Raw genomic sequence first — 20,086 nt, 5'->3', positions numbered from 1 at the left:
ACATGCACACCCACACCCACAATCCCTTAGGTACAAAAGCAGGCCAGAAAGGTGGTGCACGCCTAGGGATGCATACAACTTAAGCTATGTTAATGCAATTAATTGTTTGCAGGCATAATTTTCTTTATCAGCTATGCTAACATTGGTAGTAATTGGGGAGCTACTGCTCCAAAGTGTTACCAGAGAGTGCCTAGTCAAGTGTTGGTGACTTAACAGATACACATCAGAAGAACAAAACGTAGCTACGATGCTTTAATTGATGCAGAGCCTTTGCTACATTACATTTCAAAAGTATTTAAATTCACCATAAAATACAGCTTTGATAGCAAGATCATTTCTTGACCTTCACTCTTGAAGAAGAAAGTGCTTAAGATGGACAAAAAGACCTAGCACCAAAGCTTGGCAAGATACAATTTTTAGCTATTTTTAACCTAAATAGGTATTCAGCCTAGGCTTGAGACCAATAATGCAGTCACTCTTTTGAGATTTACTGTAGCCAAGCGCCAACCTGGTAAGGAAGTGCAAGTTAAATACTTCTACTGATTTTCCTTCCTAATTTACAGCTGTGCAGTTATAAACAAAAGGAGAACACGAGTGCCTACAATACTTCCAGGCAGGAGCATTGTAACTGGTTGCACCTGGTGCTGGTGGGAAGGCTCAGAGCTCAGCTCTCCACGTCTCCCAGGGCATAGGACAGAGTCCACTGCCCGTGCGGGTCCGCGGCCAGCAGCATTAACTGTGAAATGGAACCGCTGAGCCCCGGCCATCCCAGCGAGGCGTTTGACCTCTCCGCTATTGCGGCAGCCGCCATCCCTCGGGACACCGAGGGCCTCGAGCACCGGGCGCCATCACATGAGCGAGGCAGACAAAGCACGCTCTGTGAGGGGCTCCGCCGGCCGCCCCGAGGCCCCGAGTCCTTAGGAAATGCTACTTGGCCTCCCTCGGCCGGCAACCTTGACCAGGCCAGGCTCCGCCATCCCGGGACCCTTCTCCTGCCCTGCTTCGGGCCTGGGGGATGTGACCCCATGGAGGGCTTCATCCAACACACAGACCCCTAGACTGACTCCCCCACAGCCCCCCTCTCCCCCTCCCCACGGTCGCCTCAGGCGCCGAGCCCCCGCCGCCCCCCCCAGCCCCCTTTGGTACCGTCCACCAGGGCCCCCCGCTACCCCCCTGCCACCCAGCCCCCCCTTGGTACGCCCCGCCCTGCGCGCCGCCGCCCCGCCCCCCCGGCAGGGGGCGCCGAGGGCGGTGCCCACCCCGGGCCGGGGCGACACCTCCGCGGCACTTCCGGTTGGCGGCGGGAGCGGGAGCGGGGTCGGGGGGAGCAGGGCCGGGCCGGGCCGGGCCGGGATGGCGCTGGACGTGCGGCGCCTGGAGGCGCTGAGCCTGCAGGAGCTCAGCGCGCTGCTGGACGACGAGGAGCAGCTACAGGACATGGCCCGCGAGATGGAAGAGGTGAGGGGCGCCCGCGAACCCCCCCCCCCCCCCCGCCCGGGCCGAGGCCTCCCGTCGGGCCGCCGCTCCCCCCCGCCTCAGCTCGCCGGGGCGCTGCCCGCGGGGCCCCGCGGCTCGGGGCTCGCTGTCTCGCCGCCTCCATGACCACTTGCTATTTGGGGGGTGTTAATGACCGCCTCCCCACCACCACCACCACCACCACCCCCCCTGGCGCAGGTGACTCCCTCCTCCCGGCCCTGCTCGGCGGTCACGGCTCCGCCATGGAGTGGCCGGTAAATAAGGAGCCCCTGTGCTACGGGAAGCGCTGCCTGCCCCTCTTCCTCCCCCTCTTCCTCCCGGCCTTTTGTCTGCTGGCCCTCGGTACGGGGGGGGGGGGTCCTGTGCCCGGGCACTTCTGCCGAGCGCTGGGTGCCAGAGGAGGGGGGCTGAGGGCTCGCCGTGCTGAAAATGCTCGGTTTGTACTAAATTAGGAGACACTGACGAGCCGGAGGTGGGATCAGTTTTTCCATTAATACAGCCCTTGTTTTGTGCTTTGGCCACGATGAAGGATTTTGTCAGGGTGAAGTCGGTCCTATTTGTGGTCTCGATCTCAGCGCAACTTTAATTCAAAACAATATGAAAGAGATTTCTGTGTGCCCGAGTTGGTATGCCGGGTGCAGTGAAGGCTGTCAGGCTTTCTGGTGCTTGTTTTGCCTAGTTGAAATGTCTTTGTCAGTGTACCAGACTCTAAGCTGTGCTTTTGGACCTATGCTTATTAAAACAAAATAGAAGCTTCTTTTCTTCCTGCTGCTGTGATTGTCTTTTACTGGTTTTTCTGTATGCCAGTGGACACTGTGTGTTACAGTTCTGATAGGAGACTGTTCCAGGTTTATTTGACCACACATGTGCCTGAAAGACTCTGTGTAGTTGGCTAACAACAAATAAGATGAAACCGTTTATGTGAAAACTTTAAAAGAAAGAAATGTGCTGTACTTTTCTGGGTCTTGTGTTTATTGGTTTGGGGTCTTTTTTAAATTAGAGGACAAAACCCCAGGAAAAAGAAAAAAAAGTGTCAATATATTCTAGAGAAAGACGCTTAGTTTATTAAGTAAAATCAGTTACAATTGCTTTCCCTCAAACTAAGTATTCCTGCCCTTTTGGTACTTCAGAGGAAGTTGTTTTGTATCACCTCAAACCAAATTGTCAAAGTATTACAGAGGAAGAGGCCGAGATAAGAAGGTATCCTAGGCAATTTACATGCTGCATTATGCAAGAATTTGTATTTTGAACTTTGTGTAAATAGATTTGTGAGAGGGGGGCAGGCATAATAGCATTTCATATGAGCTTATATTTTGAGAACTTAAACTGCTGAAGAAACAGATGTTGCTGTGATAAGTAAAGCATGCAGAGATCTTAGAGGCACCGTGGTTTACTGGGGGGCAGGGGTACCCTTCTATATAAAACCTAAATATATAAGGAAAGTCAACAGGTTATAAAGGGCTTAACTTTGTAAAGATATAAATGGGTGCAGTATTGCTAGTTTCAGTGTGACCTCTGACAAGGTACATGAGCAGAAGGCCTGGGTCAGTAGGCTCTTTTTTTATTACTTATTTGTCAATACGTGCTTAAGAGTGTAGGTCAGAAGTGACAGAAAACTTCATGACCTTGGTAGAAAAGATCTTCTTTTACTGCAGAACTAGACCATATTCTCAATTTGACCCTCTGGTTTTCCTCTTTAGTTGGCAACAGAAGGCTTTTAAATTGTAGAGTGAAGTTCTCTGGGCCTGAGGGAATATTTTGTGGTGTTTGGAAAGTGTGGCTAGGTTTGAAGGTATTCAAGCTGTGTGGAAATACGGCTATGCTACTGTCTGGTATAATCCTCTTTTATTGTGTGGAGAGGGTTTTACTAGAGTCTGTTCAACTAGAAATGCATTTACCCACCTTGGAAGGAATTGGCCATGCTTGAATACTTCTTCCTCGTTCTGGTTTTGCCTCCACTGAATTGTTTACTGTTCGAGTTTGTGCTACTGGGTCCTGAGTTTTCACTGTGAAGTATGTCGCAGGAAGAGCGAGAGAGTGGTATCCTGAACATTAAGGAGGACCCATGGTGACTTCACTGCTGTTTGTGTAGGTATTTGGTTGCCAGTCTGTATGTATCTAGGTTGCAGGGTTATTCCAAAGTCCTTAGATTTGTAATTTCATTGTGGCATGCCAATTAAATCATGATTCCTGAGTCAATTCTCTGAGGTCACTTGTATTTTCAGTGGCAAAGTTGGCCAAATCTGATTATTCTGTAATTGAAAAAAAACCTTTGTTCTCCTTGTTGCAAGGGAAACCCAGCTCAAAACCCAATGTTTTGTTCACAGAGAGGAGGGTTTGGAAAACCACTTGGCTTTCTTGCAAATAGCTAAAAATAGGCACCTTCCAGCCTTAAAGGGAATGTATTCCTGTGCAGCATTTGAGCAGGATTTGTCTGTGTCATTGTGGGGGTGTATATATATATATCTGTGTGTGTGTGCTCAGGCGCACATTCATATTTCGCTGAGGTAACGTGCATATACAGTGTCCTTCACACTCTATCCCTAGGTATGTGAAAATGTGGCATCAAAGAGCTAGGCTGCTGCTTTTTCTGTCTGTACCGCTGTTTTTGAAGCCTCTGGGCTTTTAGCACTTGAACAACGAACATCTTGTCTGATAGAAAGAGGAAGGAAGCCAATTGTCTGGTACTCCTAGTCTTTTAAAATTGAGGGGGTTTTTTTATAATCTTTTGAGGTTAATATCTGTAGTTCATCTACAGTATTCATCTTCATGAAATATAAGTACATTGTTTATAAAAGTCAATCTTGGTGTGATAACTCTAAACAGCACAGATGGGAGAATTTGTGACCTGATACTGGTGGTAGCTCGATGGATTTCTCCTGTGAAAATGAGTTTTCTTTTTATCTACTGGAACATCACTTTAGTAACAGTGCAACATTGTGTTACTGCTGAAGTTCTACTGCCAAAAATTATTTGCTCTTCAAGACCTTAATTATATGAAATCAAGAAATCAGAAATGTATTGCCTTCCCCTCATTCCAGGATTTCAGAGTACACTGGCAAGCACAGAACGGGTTTTCAAGTGTAGTCCTTTTCTCAAAAGCTGATTGAAAAGATCGGGCAGTGCAGAAACTCCAAGTTAAAACTGTGTGAATGCATGCCCAGATTTCTTGGATTCCCACTCCTGTCCTAAAACCACATTGTGCAAGTGGTTATGTTCTTGTTTGCCAAACATGAAATTTAGTTACAAAGTTAGGAATTAGACTTGGTGACAACTACAGGTTTTTGTCTTCCAGCTAAGCATCAAATGAGTAACCTGCCTGTGCCTGATGAGTGCAAATTGCAGTTCTGGGTGTCTCTCTCCTCTGCAGTAAACGTTTAGGAATTGCAACTTTCCTTTTAATCTTTATTTTGTAATTTTTAAAGCTAGTACTTAGGTAGTCAGAAGATCTAAATTTAGCAAATCTAATTACTTTGGAATATGTATTAATATTTATTACAGATGTTAGAGGATGTATTATCCTTCACTAGTGCCTGATGAAAAGCACTCTTAAGTCTTCTTCCATAAAAGAAGTCTCTATTCTCCTACCCTGCACCTGTCAGCTCCTGTTTCAGGGGTTAATTTGACACTCCAAATGTGCATGGTTATACTTCCGCAGTGTAACTGTGCATTTTATTCCTAATTTACAAGTATGTTTAAGTGAAAGAATATGGGAATGATAAAGGCTAGAGCAAGACCAGAGAAACCTAAAACTAACATGGGTGTATGCTATGTATAAAGCAATTAAATGGTGTCACATAAAACTTCTTTTTTATTTATAGCTCCTTAAGAGACTTTTTCTGCAAAGTACTGAGACACTACTTGCCACGGTGCTTGCCAAAGTAAGCTTATAATTATAGCAGCACTTGATGGACTTTGTGGGTAGTTGGGATTTCAGTTGCTCAGACTGAGTCTCAGGAGGCATCTCATCTGGAATTGTTCTTCTGGGAACGTGCTTTTGGATGAACAGCAGTGACGCTTCTCAGAGACGTTTTGCCCCAATAACTCTTGCTGCAAACCGTTACTTTGGAGTAAATAAAGAGTAAAAATGTTGCTAAGCTAGTACTAACTTCTGTTTTAATTTTATGCAGCATTTTTGTTCTTTTTTTTAAAGTGGGATGAAACGAAGCTGCAGTTGGATGAAAGTAGTAGAATATCAATTCCCAAAGCAGTTGGTGCTGCCTGTTCTTGGAAGTGCTTATTAAATCCTTGAGTAAAATTGTTCAAATTATATCTGTTAAAGAAACTCGCTTTTTAAGCACCTTAAGTTCTGGAGCGCTGCTAAATCATGATTTTTGTCTTTAATAACTTCTGTGTGTCTATGGCTTCATTTTTTTGCAGTGTGCACAACTTAGAGTGGTCTACTCAGTGGTGAGCAATCCTTCTGCCATTAAAATCGTTTTATAAGCAGCTCGGTATTGTCACCCCATTTGTCCCATTCATAATTCATAGCGAGAGCTTAGCAGTTAAAGAGAACATACACTTTTTTTTTTTTTTAATATTGTGCTGTCTTATTATGTCTCGTGATTCTGACTGGTATTTCTCATCTGTTTTCAGATTAATGTTTCCTGCCTGTTGAAGTGTCCATGACCTCAATAGTCTTGTTAGCAGTTCTGCTAGAGTTGCATGCTGCTTGCTTATTTCTCTTTACTTTTTTTCACTGCACTTCAGTAGGCAGGTGAACATCTGATACAGTAGCAGTTCTCTGCTAATACACATTTTTGTCACACAACATATCTGACAACAGAATAACTTCTGTTGGATTTATTCCTTGGTTGGCTATTGTCTTAGGCTTGTGGAAAGCTGTGAATGGATGCTGAAAGCATGCTTTGTTCTGCGCTGATAATCTTAATAGACTGGTCATGCTGTACTGTGTTTTGACCCTTGGATGATTTTGCAACTATTTTTTTGTTGTTTTAAATTAGTGGGTTTTAGAAGTTTTTCTATAGGGCTTTTCAGGCTAACTTCACAGTGTTTGTTTTTCTGATTCCTTGAATTAACTTCTAAATGCAGTGGAACAGTTACAGAAAAGTTTGTGACGCGGACCTTAACATCAGTGCCAGAGATTATTCTGGTTTGTAAAATTTGACTGTATTCAAGTTGCATTGCTTTGGGCTTATATCTGTTCTGTTTGTTGTGAGATAGAATTCACTCGTTCTACAGATTTCAAACTTTTTTCAGTGACATGAAGCATTTAAATGTCCTGAACAGGTGGATGGGTCTTCATCAGCTCCTCCTTAAGTTTCATTTAACATCATTCCTAAGTTTACCTTGTATTTGAGGAACTTGTTCTTCTCATGGTTTTGAGTAAGACTCAAATTGAGTTTCTCATCTCTTCAAATGTCCATTTTTTAAAGAAATTTGACACAGACATGCTGGAAGTGAAGATTTCAAGAGTGATACTTGAATTGATCATTAAATGTCAATCATGTTTTTTGTTCAACTTCTGTAGAAAAAATGCGCCCTTCTTAGAAGTGCTATAATATGGAAAAAGTTGAGTCATTAAGTCTTGTATAATTTCAAGCCCTGTAACTTAAAGTGCAATTATGAATACCTTAACTTTTTTCAGTTTTAAAACAAGTATTTTTAAGACTTTTGCTTAAGTTTAGACTAGTCTACAGTTGCTATATATCATATACTAAGGACAGGAAAGGATGTCACTGTGTTGGATTTAGGTAGGTCATAATATTAAATTATTTTTTTTTTCTTATTTTACAAGTCAGGTACATCATGTCATGCTGATATTTATTCATCTTTACACATTTGAAATTATTTAAAAGTAAGGTTATTCAGAAAATTATTGTAGAAAGTTAGGCATTTGCTTCCTCTTTCTCTCTAGTCCTGTTGAGAGACATTATGATACTTGAGGCAGGAGAGTCATTTAAAAGTAGTGTTTAAAAACACCACAAAAGCCTCATCTGACTTAAGGAAGCTTTTTCTGTTATTCTGTCTGTTTACCTGGAGTTCTTCCTTCTCCTCTTTATTATATATGATTTCAGTAAGAGGTTCTTTTTCCTGGGATTTGTGCTCTTGAAAGGTTTACAGGTTTGTGTCCACTGGCTTTTTTTCTCTCTAGAGGAAATGTACGTGTTCTTCATCCTGAAGAAGGATCAAAGTTCACTCATAAAACTGGTCTTCCCAGACTGACTGTGCAACTGCTTTGAAATGAGAATATCAGCCTTACGAGCAGTGAAAATACAATCACCAGATCAAATTGAAGTCGCTTGAAGGAAGTACTTTCCTCATTAAAATGGTGAAAGAGGAGAGGCATCAGAAACCATGAATCTTTTTGCACGCAATCTTCTTTGGCTGGCAGTTCAGAAGACAGCTAGTTAACAAAGCTTGCGGTGATGGCAGGTGATTTGGTAAGAAGCTGGATGCCAGTAATTAAGCAATTAAATTGTGTGTATTTTAGTTCCCTTCATAACTGTTAGAAAAAAAAATGTAAAATAGGGGGACTTAGGCTTTCTGAAAGCAACTGTCTTAACAGCATTGGATCACATGAGAAGAAACAAATGGAGGCAACCAGTTTAATTAACGTTATTTTGCATTGGATTCAAAAGTGAGAAGAGAGGATTTTCTTTTTATTCTTGGAAAGGATTCAAGTTGAACGCAAGCATAGGGCTGGAAGCTTGTTTAGGCTTGATGTGAGAATCTTGAGAAGACAAAACAATATCGCGAGTACAGTTTCTCTGATTTTCACAATTTGGAATAGAATTTCATTTTGATTGAATGAATTTAGGATTCAGCATTATCCTTGACTTGATTTTTTTTTAAAGTGGTTTAGCAAGAACAGGGTGAAACAGAGTAAAACTTAGGTATTTGAAGAGCAATATCTGGTGACAAAGGTATGTTTAAGTAACATTAAGCCAATTTTGAATTTAGTAGATTAAAGTAGTGTATAAATATTTCAAAAGGAAGTAGTTGCTTTCAAAGACACTGTTGCTACGCTTGGAAAATATTTTTACTTCATGAACCCAGTTTTGTGCTCAGACTGCCAAGAACACCTGAATTCTGATCCTGTCCTTTTCTGGGTCTTTTACGTAGCTCATTTGGGTTTCCTCTTCCTGTTTCTGAGGTGTGGCTCTCCTATATCGACCCATGAGTTCGAAAGGAAGAAAGCACTGTACTCTTCATGTTTGCTCTGGATTCAGTGCAATTGTCCATAAATAAGATCTGTTACAGCTAAACAGGGATGGTGTGGCTAGAAGGGGCATATTAATGTAGGAGATCGCAAAAAATGTACCAAATGTTTCATTGATTTTGAAGGCAGCTTAATAGAATCAGGCTGTTGTGCCATGGGAAGACTATCCCACTTGTTGATTCAGACTGAAAATCTGAAATTGGATCCCTTGGTTTGTTTTCTTTTTTTCCTTTTGATGTCTGAATATTTTAATGGATCTAATGTGACATCCAGGGCAGACTTCCCCAAACACTCAGCTTTCCCAAATCTCATGAGGACTGTCTTGATAAAATTGTGTGCATGTGTGTGTATGAGCAAACTCGGAATCTTGCTGAATCTTAGTTTTGCGAAAATTGTCATTTGTTCTTTAGGAACAATGTCTTCAGGCTAGGATATGTTAAGCAGAAGGATTAAACTGAAAAACAAGCTTTTGGCATTAATCCAGGGTTGATTTAACATAGTTGGGGAAGAATATTCTGGAGAAGGAACAGTAATGATGCAGTCCTTGTTTTTTGCATTTTAATAAGATAGGGGATGACGTTCTTCTGCAGTCTTACTGCATCTTACTGCTGGGATTCAAAGATTTTTTTTTTTTTTAAGAGCAACTATTGCTTTATCTGTCAACAGTCATTATGGGGGAATAGTAAGGGTGATGTGTGAGGTGGGGATGAAGAAGCATCTATGTTAAATAATGGGTAAGAATTCATACAAAGCTCCTTCAGGTAGCAGGGTGTGAATGTAAAAATCTGATCTCACAAAGCTGTGACAGCCAACAGGTCAGACCTCACATAAATTTGTGACGGGAATTAGAAGGAATTCGGGTGACACAAACTGTGCTCCTCTGCCACTTAGCAGAAATGTCTAAGGGAGTGCCCAAAGACTGCTCTCTACACAGTAGGCACTACCGTGCTGCTGAAACCTGCCTCTTGCAGGCAGTTTAGCGCAGCAGAAACCGTGTTCCTGTTTGGAGCAGGCAAAAGCTGTTCTGCCTGCAGGAGCGTTCACGGGCATCTCTGCCCCTGCTTAAAGGAGGCGGGTTCTTTGAGTCCTTTCCCACAACACAAACTCTTTGAGTAACTGTCATTTCCAGCTTGGAGAAGAAAACTGTTTAATGAGCTCTCTGCTGCGTGTGGAAAAAAATGTGCAGGAAAGTGACTTCAGGTCAGTATTAATTCCTGTTTAGAAAGTGATTCATTCACAGGTGCTCATAGCTGAAAGAAGAGATCCTTACTCTCAGTGCAATTTCTCTGAAGGTCTTTCCCCCATGAGCTTCAACAGTCCATTGTCATTTTAGATTATTTCAGCATGCTGTTTGCGCCATAGACCTTCTTATTCCTTCTAGATGATACACTAGTAAAATAGTGTATTAGTAGAGCAGTAAAAATACAGCTTGTGAGAAAGGATTTTGTGTAGCAGAAAAAAGAGATCGTGGGAAAAGAGCGCAGCAGCTGAACCTGACCATGCCCACCAAAACAGTAAACATTCCCACTGTTCATAGAAAGTCCGAAAGTATTGTTATTAGTTGCAGGTCCAATACCACAGTACTAATTTTTAGAGACCTTACTTTTGTTGTTTATTTAGAAGTGTTGAAATTCTCATATTGTCTAAATAACCGTTAGTCTTAATATATTCACTGACATTCCATGCACCTTTATTTTTTTTATTTTTTTTTTATTTCCAGGCCCAAAATGTTCAACACAGCAAAGACATGACTCTTGCCAGCAACCGCAGTCTGGCAGAAGGCAATCTTTTGTACCAGCCAAAGTTGGAGTCTTTGAAATCAAATTTGACTGAAAAATATCAAGAGCTGCAAGTTCTTTTTGAAACATACCAGATAAAGAAAACAAAACTAGGTAACATTTTCTGTTGACAGTTATGATTTGCTGTTTTCTAAGTGAATGTAAATCTGTTGCACGTTTTTTGTTTGTTTTTTTGGTGTCTCGTTTTTAGCTGTGTGAATTGGGGTATAAAACGAAATGTCATTCTCATGTAGTTCTGAAATAGATCATGCTCTAATATTTTATTAAATATCCGTTACACCTAGTAACAGATACTGTGGATTCTTTCTATTGCTGTGTGGTTACCTACCTGTTGTTGACCTGCTCTTATCTAAATGATCAAATTTGTTTACCTTGCTAAAAAGCAAAAAATAATTTGAATTTTCAGTGATTAATCATAAATCAAACAGAATATTGCATTTAACTTTCTGATTTCATACTGAATTATGAAGTATTGTACATCTGATACTACACTTGCTGAAGTGCTTTGTCTTTCAATATTGTAAATATATCATTGTAATTAATTTTCAGCTTTTAGCACTCTGACAATATTCCTAAACTACTTAATATATTTTCTTACTGCAGATCATCCTGTCTAGTGCAATGGAGTATGCTAGTTGTACATATGTGCCTTAGAAATTTTTATGCTTGCTGTAGTTATATAGCTTCAGTTAGAAGTCACTTAGAGCCAGCTGTTATTTACTGTTCTTTTCGTGCCATTACAGACAGACAATCCAGTAATGCTTCACTGGAGACACTGCTAGCACTGCTTCAGACAGAGGGGGCTAAGATTGAGGAAGACACAGAGGTAATGACAGTACACTTCAATTCTGCCACTTACACCCATTACCGAAAACTTCCAATGTACACAGCTGCAGTGCAGCGCTGAACGTGTAATAGACTAAAGGGGTATTTTTAAGAATATGGTCTTGTCTTTGCTTTGAACTTCAGTGAACAGCCATTTGGTTTCAGTGAGAATTTTTTTATCTGAGTAATTTTTTTACTCTTAACATCTTTGAAGTTTAAGAGAGAAAACACTCCTTTTCAGAAGAGACAGCCAAACCCTCTTAGTTCCTTGGCATTGCCTTCAAACTCATAGCATATAAATCTGGAAATTTTTTTTAATGGTGTTTGCCTGGTGAATATATATTAATCCATTACAAATGTCAATTAGTAACCTAATGAAAAACTGTGCCTGCACTGTTTCTTCTCCAGCATTTCCGGTGAAGTATTCCATTATGATTTCAATGTATCTGTCTAGGTGCCAGTAGTCACCACTTGCTGTGATACAAGTGCTTGAAGGGTGGTCTGTTTTCGGAATAGTGGAAGTTTTTGGTTTTATTTGCTGATTTGCCTGTAGGACATTCTCTATAACTACATAGCATGTTAGAATCAGGGAAGAAATCTGTTTATTGGCCCTGAATTGTGATCACAAAAAGACATTCCCAGGACAAGTTGAATTTTGTAATTATATGTATGGTCACCTCTCTTAGTTATTAAACATAATTTACCTAAAGCCACAAGTAAGCATGAGTATTAAACCTGGCTTAGCAATAATCTGCCTCTCTGTACTGAGTCTTGCAGAGTTCTCGGTGTTTCTCTTGGCATTGCAAGCAGTACTGAGCTGTAACTTGGCTTAGCTGGCAATCTGGAAAGCTGTTTAACTTGATTCGTTCCCATCTCTGATGATCAGGGGAATGTTCAGAGCTAGATTCAGATGTTCTTACTGCTGTTGCTTCAGTATAAATTTAAGCAAAAATTATATTTATCTCCCAGTGCTTCTGAGTAATAACTAACTCAAAGTTCTGCTCAGAATTCCTAGTATGCCAGTCATCTTCCATATGCAAGCTGGAAAATCACAGGCAAAATTATGCTATTTTTAGGATATAAGCCATTTAGATTCTCTTGCAGTATGCCGTTTTCTGAGAGATTGTTCCATATTTGACAGAATATGGCAGAAAAATTTCTTGATGGTGAAATACCACTGGATTCCTTCATTGATGAGTACCAGAGCAAGCGTAAACTGGCTCACCTGCGACGTGTGAAAATTGAGAAGCTCCAAGAAATGGTGCTGAAGGGACAGAGACTTCCGCAGGTTCAGCCACAAGCTCAGCCCAGAGCACCTGAGACAGCACCAGCACCTCAAGATTCCTACACTTCGGATGCAAACACTCCTCCTTCAGTTGTGCCCCGACGAATACCACCCCCTCCACCTTCTTCAGTCCCAGCAGGACGCTTTCCTACTCCGTTTACTGCAGCCATGAGTTCAGGACCAGCTCTTTCTTATCCAGGTGCTCCGTATCCTCCTCTCCCGCCTCGACCAGGAGTTCAGTCTGCAAGTCAAATGCCACAGATAGGATACCCATCTCAGTTTGTACCACAGCATCCTCCAGCTCTTCCCCAAAGACCACCTCGCCTTCCACCACATCCTGGCTTTATCCTCCAGTGAATATTTTGGTGCGCCTAACTTATGTATTGGTGCTTATATTTCCTTTTCTCCCCATCAGAGACTTAATGTAGGCAATGGAAAGCCTCTGTTTTTTGCACAATAGAGTACAAAATTTGAGCTGTGGCACAGAGGTTTGCAATTGCGTTTGGTAAATGTGATTATTTTTGTTTTCAAATATCAGTGACAACTGATTTTTCTAGGAAGGTGATAAGGTCTAAATTTTGTAAATCCATCAGATTGTGAAACAACATACAGTGGATTTCCTGACGTTACAAATCGAATCACACTCTGAATTCTTTAGTGGTGGTAAATCAGCATTCTCTTCTATTCCGATGTATTCCAATTGCAGCTGAATGTATGTGTGGCAAACTAGGAGCTATTTGTGTCTCTAAAGAATTCTCTCAGTGCCGGTGTTTGGATAGTAACAACCATATCTCAATACTGGGCAAAGAGTTGCAATGGACCGCATCAGCATCCTTTGCAGTGTGCCCACACAACGGCATTTGTGGCCAGGTGCACAACATTTTCAGACCTCACTGAGCTGAAACTCTTGAAAATGTTGTATGGTTTTTAGATAGTAAAAGTTACAAGAGTTTCATTTCTACATTTCGGTTGTTACCTTAGACTTTTCATAATAAAAGTACACACTCCTCCCACTCCTAAATAGCTTGATATCCTGAAAGTCCTGGTCTCTTGAAATTAAACTAAACTGTTTGTAGAACCAGTTTAGAGTTTTATAGAAACTTTACCAGGCATTTTTATTTCTTTGCCTATTAAGACTCTTAGGTTGGGGTTTTTTTCACCCTTGGATACAGAAGTGATTTTTTTACACAGGTGCTTAGCTTTTGATATCATGTGATTCCAGGAATCTAAGCAGGGTATTTTCTTAATCAAATACTATGTTTTCACATCATGTAACTGCCCACTTGAAGCTCCACAATTTCATTTTATCCCTCAAATTCAGTCTCTTGCTTGGCAGAACTATTTTTAACTTTCCCATTTCCTTTAGTTTTGCAGGTTTTGGCGTGCGTATCTATCTGGAATTTGCAGTTAATGTTTTTCTGCAAGCAGGCAAAACAGAAAAGCTTTTTGAACTCCACGGTGGCTGTTTGTATCTTACATAATCCATTCTTGACTTCTAATGCCACTGGAGGCGAGGCTTTTTAAGGGAGCTCAGATTTCACTCTCAGTGAGACTCTTAAAGGCTAAGGTGCAGACACATGCTGGTATTTTAATCTAGCATTGGGGGAGGCAAATCTTAGCACTTTTTGCTTGTGGAGAATGTGCCCATAAATCCGTTATCAATTTTTCACATCGGCAAACAACTTTCAACTAATTCATGGTAATTTAAGAAACTCATAGTCCAGAATCTGTCACAGCCCCTGCATTATCTCAAAACATTTTCATATCATTGTCCTGGAATGCACTACATTGTTTGGAAGTCTGTACTACAAACAGCATCAGTCAAAATAGAATATCTTTTTTTTTTTCTTTACGTAAGGCTCTTGACTGTCCCTTAATCATTTCCTCTGGAGTGTGGTGGTTGCTAGCAAATACTAATCTGAAATTAAGCTCATAACAGGAAGCTCTCTATTCTGAAAATAGGGTTATTTGGCTTGTTTTGCCTTCTGAAGACAAAGAGCAGAAGGTTGGTCAGTGTTACTGGCATCTGAACCAATTCCCCAGTGTAAGTCTGGAAAGTTTCTATAGATGGGAGATTTTGTGAAGCAATGTGCATTGGATTTGTTTGCAAAGTGTGTTTTTTCTGTAATCTAGTGATGGTACAGGATGTGTTTTGTTGTTGTTTTTTTTAAATAGTGTAATATCTTTTCTTGATATTATTTTCTCACTGAAGCTTCGTATAAGCATGGTTAATTATGACTCGTTTCAAAGTAATTTTGCTGTGCTATTAGTACTGGTATTTGGATGGCAACTGTTGTATCTGAATGCTAAACGTAAGTCTGCTGTAGAAATGATTTGTGTCCTAGAAAGAATTAAAGTGGGTGGGAGCTACCAGGGTGGTGACTGAGTAAAGAAATTCGTACTTTGAGCCTGCTACACAAAAACTCTAAAACACTCTCAAATTAGTTTTGCTAACATTTAATAAAAAGAACCAGGTATATTTTACACTTATCAAGTGCCAACTTTTTTTCTGAGGGTTGAAAATCCTCAGAAGTGATGGAGGTGATAGATAAGTGTATTGTGAATTTGCACTGCATTTTATGTATCTAACTTTATTGGTATTAGTCGTCCAAAAATATTTTTATTACTTGTTAAATTTTCTGTCTTTTGGTAACTTTTGTGATAATATGACCTTTCAGGGATACTTTATCTAGAAACAAACTCTTGTGCAAACTAAATACAAAGCTAATGCAATTTTTCTGTCTGAAAGCAAAACAATGCATTATTGCATATGCATGTGGCTGATGTGCCTTAGGATCACTACTTGTGATTGTAATACTAGGATATTAGCATTTTTATCATTTGAATGGCCATTGCTTAACTCTAAGGGCTCTTCAAGAGCACTTTCTTTTACAAAAAAACTCACATATACTTCAGAAAAAACAAAGGCTGTATCTGCTATTTGTAAGCTTATAGTTGCCTTCACTGATGGGTAAGTTTGGACATAGATAATGTAACTAATGTGATGTTTCAGTTATAGCAATCTCATAACTGAAATCCAGCTGCTCATGGAAAACGTTTTGCCATTAATTGTGTGTGTGTGTGCACAACCTGTAAATATATACTTGACTGCTGGTAATGTTTAAGGGTAAAGGAGAAAGATGACTGTGGAAAGCTGTTTAAATCCTTTCAGAAACAAAAGTTACAAGACACTAGCCTGAGTGAGTCAGGCAAGAGTTACGTTGGTGCTTTTGACCTGTTGCCCTTCAACAGCTTCTCCTGTTCTGTTATAGCTAATAAATAAATTCTGCTATGGCTAGGATGTTTAGAATAATACTAATTTGCACTGTTTATAAGATAGTGAGATTAAAATGCCATAGGCAAGCTGAGAGTTGAGAGGAGGTGGCTCAGTATGCTTGCCAAAATATATATATTATAGTGTTGTCTTGAGGACTTCTAATGTCTGCTGCAAATAGCATATACTTCCCCAAAGCAATTGGAGTGGAGAAAAATCTTTTAAATAATGATGTGTAACACGGCTTTAGAGTGTTGGTAGCTTGGAAAATGCTCTCTTTGGATGGCATTACTTTTGCCAGTCTTTTGTATGCAGTTTTGTAAGTTATGACTAATTCAATTGTATGTGGTTAGGTTGTTTGATTGATGATCAGCATTGAATGGTTCTAACTCAAGGATGAGTTTCACTGCACTTCAGTGCTGTCTCCTGGCGGAGTCAGTTATTCTAGCACAGCTGGTCCACACCGGTCACCTCTGTACCGGTGACCCTGGAGGGACGATATAGAAAATAAGCTTTCCTGTGATGTCAGGAGGCAGAGCCCTGGGCACAGTCTGGTCGTGGGTAACCGTTACGTTTAGTGCCCCAACTTCCACAACCTCAGTCTCGACCTCTTTTGGGACTTCTCTGCCTTCTCAAACTGGAATAATGACTTGGATACAGAGCTCAAATCAACAATTTCTTTAGCCTGAATATAGAGCTACTTGGCAAACATTGAGTTCAGAGGAGGTAGAGTCGTCCTGCACCTGAACAGTTCCTCTGTGTAATCCTGGACAGTCTAATAAAGGGGCAGTTTTATATGCCTAGCAAGTTGTGAAACGTACAGTGGATTTGTTTGCATAATAAGTCTTTCTGTAATCTACTGTGGTCTGATTTTAAATAAAATAGCCTATCTCTCTTGGTGTCGTGTTCCTATTATGGCTTCATTTAATCATGGTGGAGTTACGTTAATGTTTTTCAATACTAGTGGTGGGTTTTATGCAGCAACATAAAAACAGTTGTGTAGGTGAATGTAGAACATGAATTTGCAAGAAAATAACTTTAATTATTCATAGTAAATCTGTTGGCCATGTTTTTAGTGACTGGATATAGTGACTCCATTTTGTATGTAGCTGATACAGTATAGGTACACTCAGAGTAGATTCTGCATGTTGCGATCATGGCAATGAGGTAGGTGAGCTGTCTTCCCAGGTGGAATCCCTTTGCTTTTTCTTTGGCTTCCAACAATTAGCTGGAATAGTGGAAGAGTTCAGAATCTTCACCTGGAAAAGCTGAAGAAAGGGGGAAAGCCACTTTTATTTGTTAAAAGAGGAAGAACATAGATTTCAGCCAAGACAAGTTAGGAGAAATGAGTCAACCAAAGTTGTTTAGGAATATGAGTCAGAGAACAGAAAAGACCTGATGTAATTCTCTGTGGTATCTGTCACTTTAATAGCAATGTGAAATAGAAGTCCTACTGCAGAATAACTAATACAATATGGAAGAAAATCCCTTTTTTAATTGTCTCTTGATACGTTCCATTTGTGGTTGCTACGGAGCTTTGATAACCTTCTGCTGATGCAGAAATGGGAAAGTACAGATGAGGAAAGCTTGCTGTGCTGACTCAGGGCAGGTGGGCGAGGGAAGGGGATGGTATTATGTAAAAGCTGCAGTTCCTCAACTTGCCTCTTCTAAGAATTTGCAGAAACACCTGTGTTTTGCAGCTTGAAGAAGGTGCATGCAAAACTTCCAAGTGCCTGTTCCGGAATGGGTTTGGATGGCCCTTCCCATGGCTCACATGCACCTGGAGATCATTCTGGATGGGACCGTTCCCTGTGCAAAGGAGAGAGAACGCAATATGGTCGGACTTTGCCAGATAGGGGATGCACATGTTGCTTGTGTAAAGGATAACAAAAAAGACAAGTGGTATGTCAGTGACACACTGGCAGTATTTCATGTGGTCTTGACCTGTCCTGTCCCTTTGGAAACTGGTTTTGGAGGCCATGCAAGCCTACACAGATCTTTCAGTAGCACTTGTTCTTGTAATTTGAGTCCTCTTCTGGTTGTATATTCATCAGCTCTGATACAAGTCTTTTACAGGTATCTCTATTTGCCTCTCCGAGACTTTGTCACTGGAAACAAGACGTGTTGCTTTGAGTTGTTTTGAGACATTTTTGTCTCAACTGAAGTTTTAGAGAAGCCTTATTGAGACACTGGTGCCCCAGCTGACATCTTGTCCCTGAAGCAGGCTGTCCCTGGGCAGCCCATGGTGGGCTCTCAACCTCACCTGAAGGCAAATCTTTTTTCTCCTTACCTGCAGGACAAATCGCAGACTGCTGAGGCTGGAAGAGTTGCTGGTGCATACCTTGAACCCTGGATCCTGCTGTAAGCTAAAGGGTATCTTTTAGTGCTACTTACCATCTCCAACCTGTTCAAGGGTGCTTTTTCTGCACTCTTGTAGATGATGAGTAGGAATTATTTTTTCCTTCAAAGCTAAAAATGTTTCTTCTCACCACATAAGCTAATTCCACACCTTGCTATGTGCCCTTAAAGTTGCACATTATTCTAGCCACCACTGCTTGGGATGGGCTAATTTCTGAGAGATTCATTACTCTTGAAAGAAGTCAACCGCATCCTATAGAGGAGGGGAGGTGACAAAGTGACTGCAGTTCTCAGCACTGGAACGAGACCACCTGGTTGAGGAAAAAATGCTGATTGTGGAGAAATGTGAAAATGTAATAATGTCCTTTGGGCTGGTGTATTAGTTGTCTCGTGCTACCAGATGTGATAGGTGGTTTGTAAGGGGAATACGTGCCATCTTTGTATTTTTCTGTTTTGATGTAAACCTGCATACCTATGAGGCATCTGTTAAATGATTGCATTAGCTGATATTTCTGTATTTCCCAAGTCATTTTTCTGATGGGGTTATTCAGGAAGTACTGTTGCTAAAAATAATACTGCCCAGATGCATGCAACTTCTGCCTTAGTCACTGCTATGGGCAGGTTAGGCACAGAAGGGAAATATCCTACCTTGCAAATGGGTGGTTGCTGCTCATGGCTTTAATTAAGGGCTCTTAAAACCATACTTCTACGGAAGCTGTTTTTACCTGACTTCCAAGAGCATGTAACAGTAGTGTTTTCTATTCGTGTGCTTGATTTCAATGGACTTTTTTTTTTCCCCAGTGATCTAAGAGAGACTTGTGTTTTGTAAACTTTGCTGTCTGTAGCAATGCTGTTACTGAACTTCGGCTGCTTTGTGTGCTCATGTTCAAACTAATTTGTGGTTACTGGAGATTTGGCTGCTTGAGGGAGCCAAAGGGTGGGGAAAGGAGGGGTTTGACAACAGGCTGTTTGAAAGCTGCTTCAAGAAAAATAAATTGTACTGTACTAACCTTGGTGGAAGGTAGCAGAACATAATATTTCACAACTTTTGCTTGGTTATTTCCCATTGCTTTTGTTACAGGTGCTGAGTAAAATTTGTTCTCAGTAGCACATCAAGTTAAACATCTTCCTCTCTCCACAGATAAAATAATGATCTTTAAAAGTCATTAACAAATTGGATCCTGTATAGCAGGATGTCTTGACAGAGTCTTAAAATAAACCTTTGCATACATAGTTTGCAGTAGTGATTATTTTTTTTTCTGCTACGAATAGCAAATACTTTCCAAAAAGTGTAGGAGTTAAGAAAATCTTAGACTGGACAGTAAACTTAATTTTGGCATAAAAATTACTTTAGCACATGGGTTATACTTTAAGTGGCCTTTGGAGCTTGTTTTTATTTTTGCTGTTATTTTTTGAGACTTTGTATGTGCTGGCCTGGGTTGTTTTACCTGCAGCCTCTGTAAGTATCCATTTAAGCAAATCATAGTGAAACAGCAGTGGTGTTCAACAAGTTACATTTACCCATAGCATCATTCTTAAAGCCACGTTTTACTTTATTTTTGAATTCTTTAAATATATCTGTGGCTAGACTTACAGTAGTGAGATTTTAAAAGTTAGCATTCTTGATTAATCAGTATTTCCATTACAAAATCTAATGCAGTGAGTGGTTAGGATGATGTCAGTCTCCCAGCAAATAGATCATCTTTATCACTATCTATAAATAGATGGCAAGCTATTGCAGAAAGTGCTTCCTTGTACCAAGAGAAAAGGTTTCTTGAAATGAAACTCAGTATGGAGCTGGGCGCCATTGCTGCTGTATCTTGATAGATATTGTCACTCGATGTGACAGCGGTCACCCAAGGGATGTGGCTGGGTAACCCTCTCCC

At 40.7% G+C, this 20,086-nt stretch overlaps 1 protein-coding gene across 2 annotated transcripts; it reads left to right on the top strand.

The window, feature by feature from the left end:
• Window positions 1-1,321: 1,321 nt before the first annotated feature.
• On the top strand, window positions 1,322-16,741 carry VPS37B (VPS37B subunit of ESCRT-I). Of its 2 annotated transcripts, XM_049805987.1 has the most exons (5): window positions 1,348-1,458; window positions 7,592-7,880; window positions 10,380-10,551; window positions 11,202-11,284; window positions 12,425-16,741. In XM_049805987.1, the coding sequence occupies exons 2-5, from the start codon at window positions 7,866-7,868 to the stop codon at window positions 12,923-12,925; spliced, it is 771 nt and encodes a 256-aa protein (XP_049661944.1). In that variant the 5' UTR covers window positions 1,348-1,458; window positions 7,592-7,865; the 3' UTR covers window positions 12,926-16,741. The 2 variants fall into 2 exon arrangements, with proteins under 2 accessions (XP_049661943.1, XP_049661944.1); XM_049805986.1 differs by lacking the exon at window positions 7,592-7,880 and having other exon boundaries at window positions 1,322-1,458.
• The last annotated feature ends 3,345 nt before the right edge of the window (window positions 16,742-20,086 follow it).

The sequence above is a fragment of the Accipiter gentilis genome, chromosome 7, assembly GCF_929443795.1.
Source record: "Accipiter gentilis chromosome 7, bAccGen1.1, whole genome shotgun sequence".
In the NCBI taxonomy this organism is placed as follows: Eukaryota; Metazoa; Chordata; class Aves; order Accipitriformes; family Accipitridae; genus Astur; species Astur gentilis.
Note: the sequence above shows the minus strand (reverse complement) of the source record. Positions and strands in the feature narration are given on the sequence as shown.

Excerpts from the sequence above, each read along its gene's own strand:
- VPS37B (XM_049805986.1), top strand. The coding sequence starts at position 1,354 with ATGGCGCTGGACGTGCGGCGCCTGGAGGCGCTGAGCCTGCAGGAGCTC. Across the intron at positions 10,552-11,201 it reads GATAAAGAAAACAAAACTAG|ACAGACAATCCAGTAATGCT; the intron begins GTAACATTTTCT and ends GTGCCATTACAG. Across the intron at positions 11,285-12,424 it reads AGATTGAGGAAGACACAGAG|AATATGGCAGAAAAATTTCT; the intron begins GTAATGACAGTA and ends CATATTTGACAG.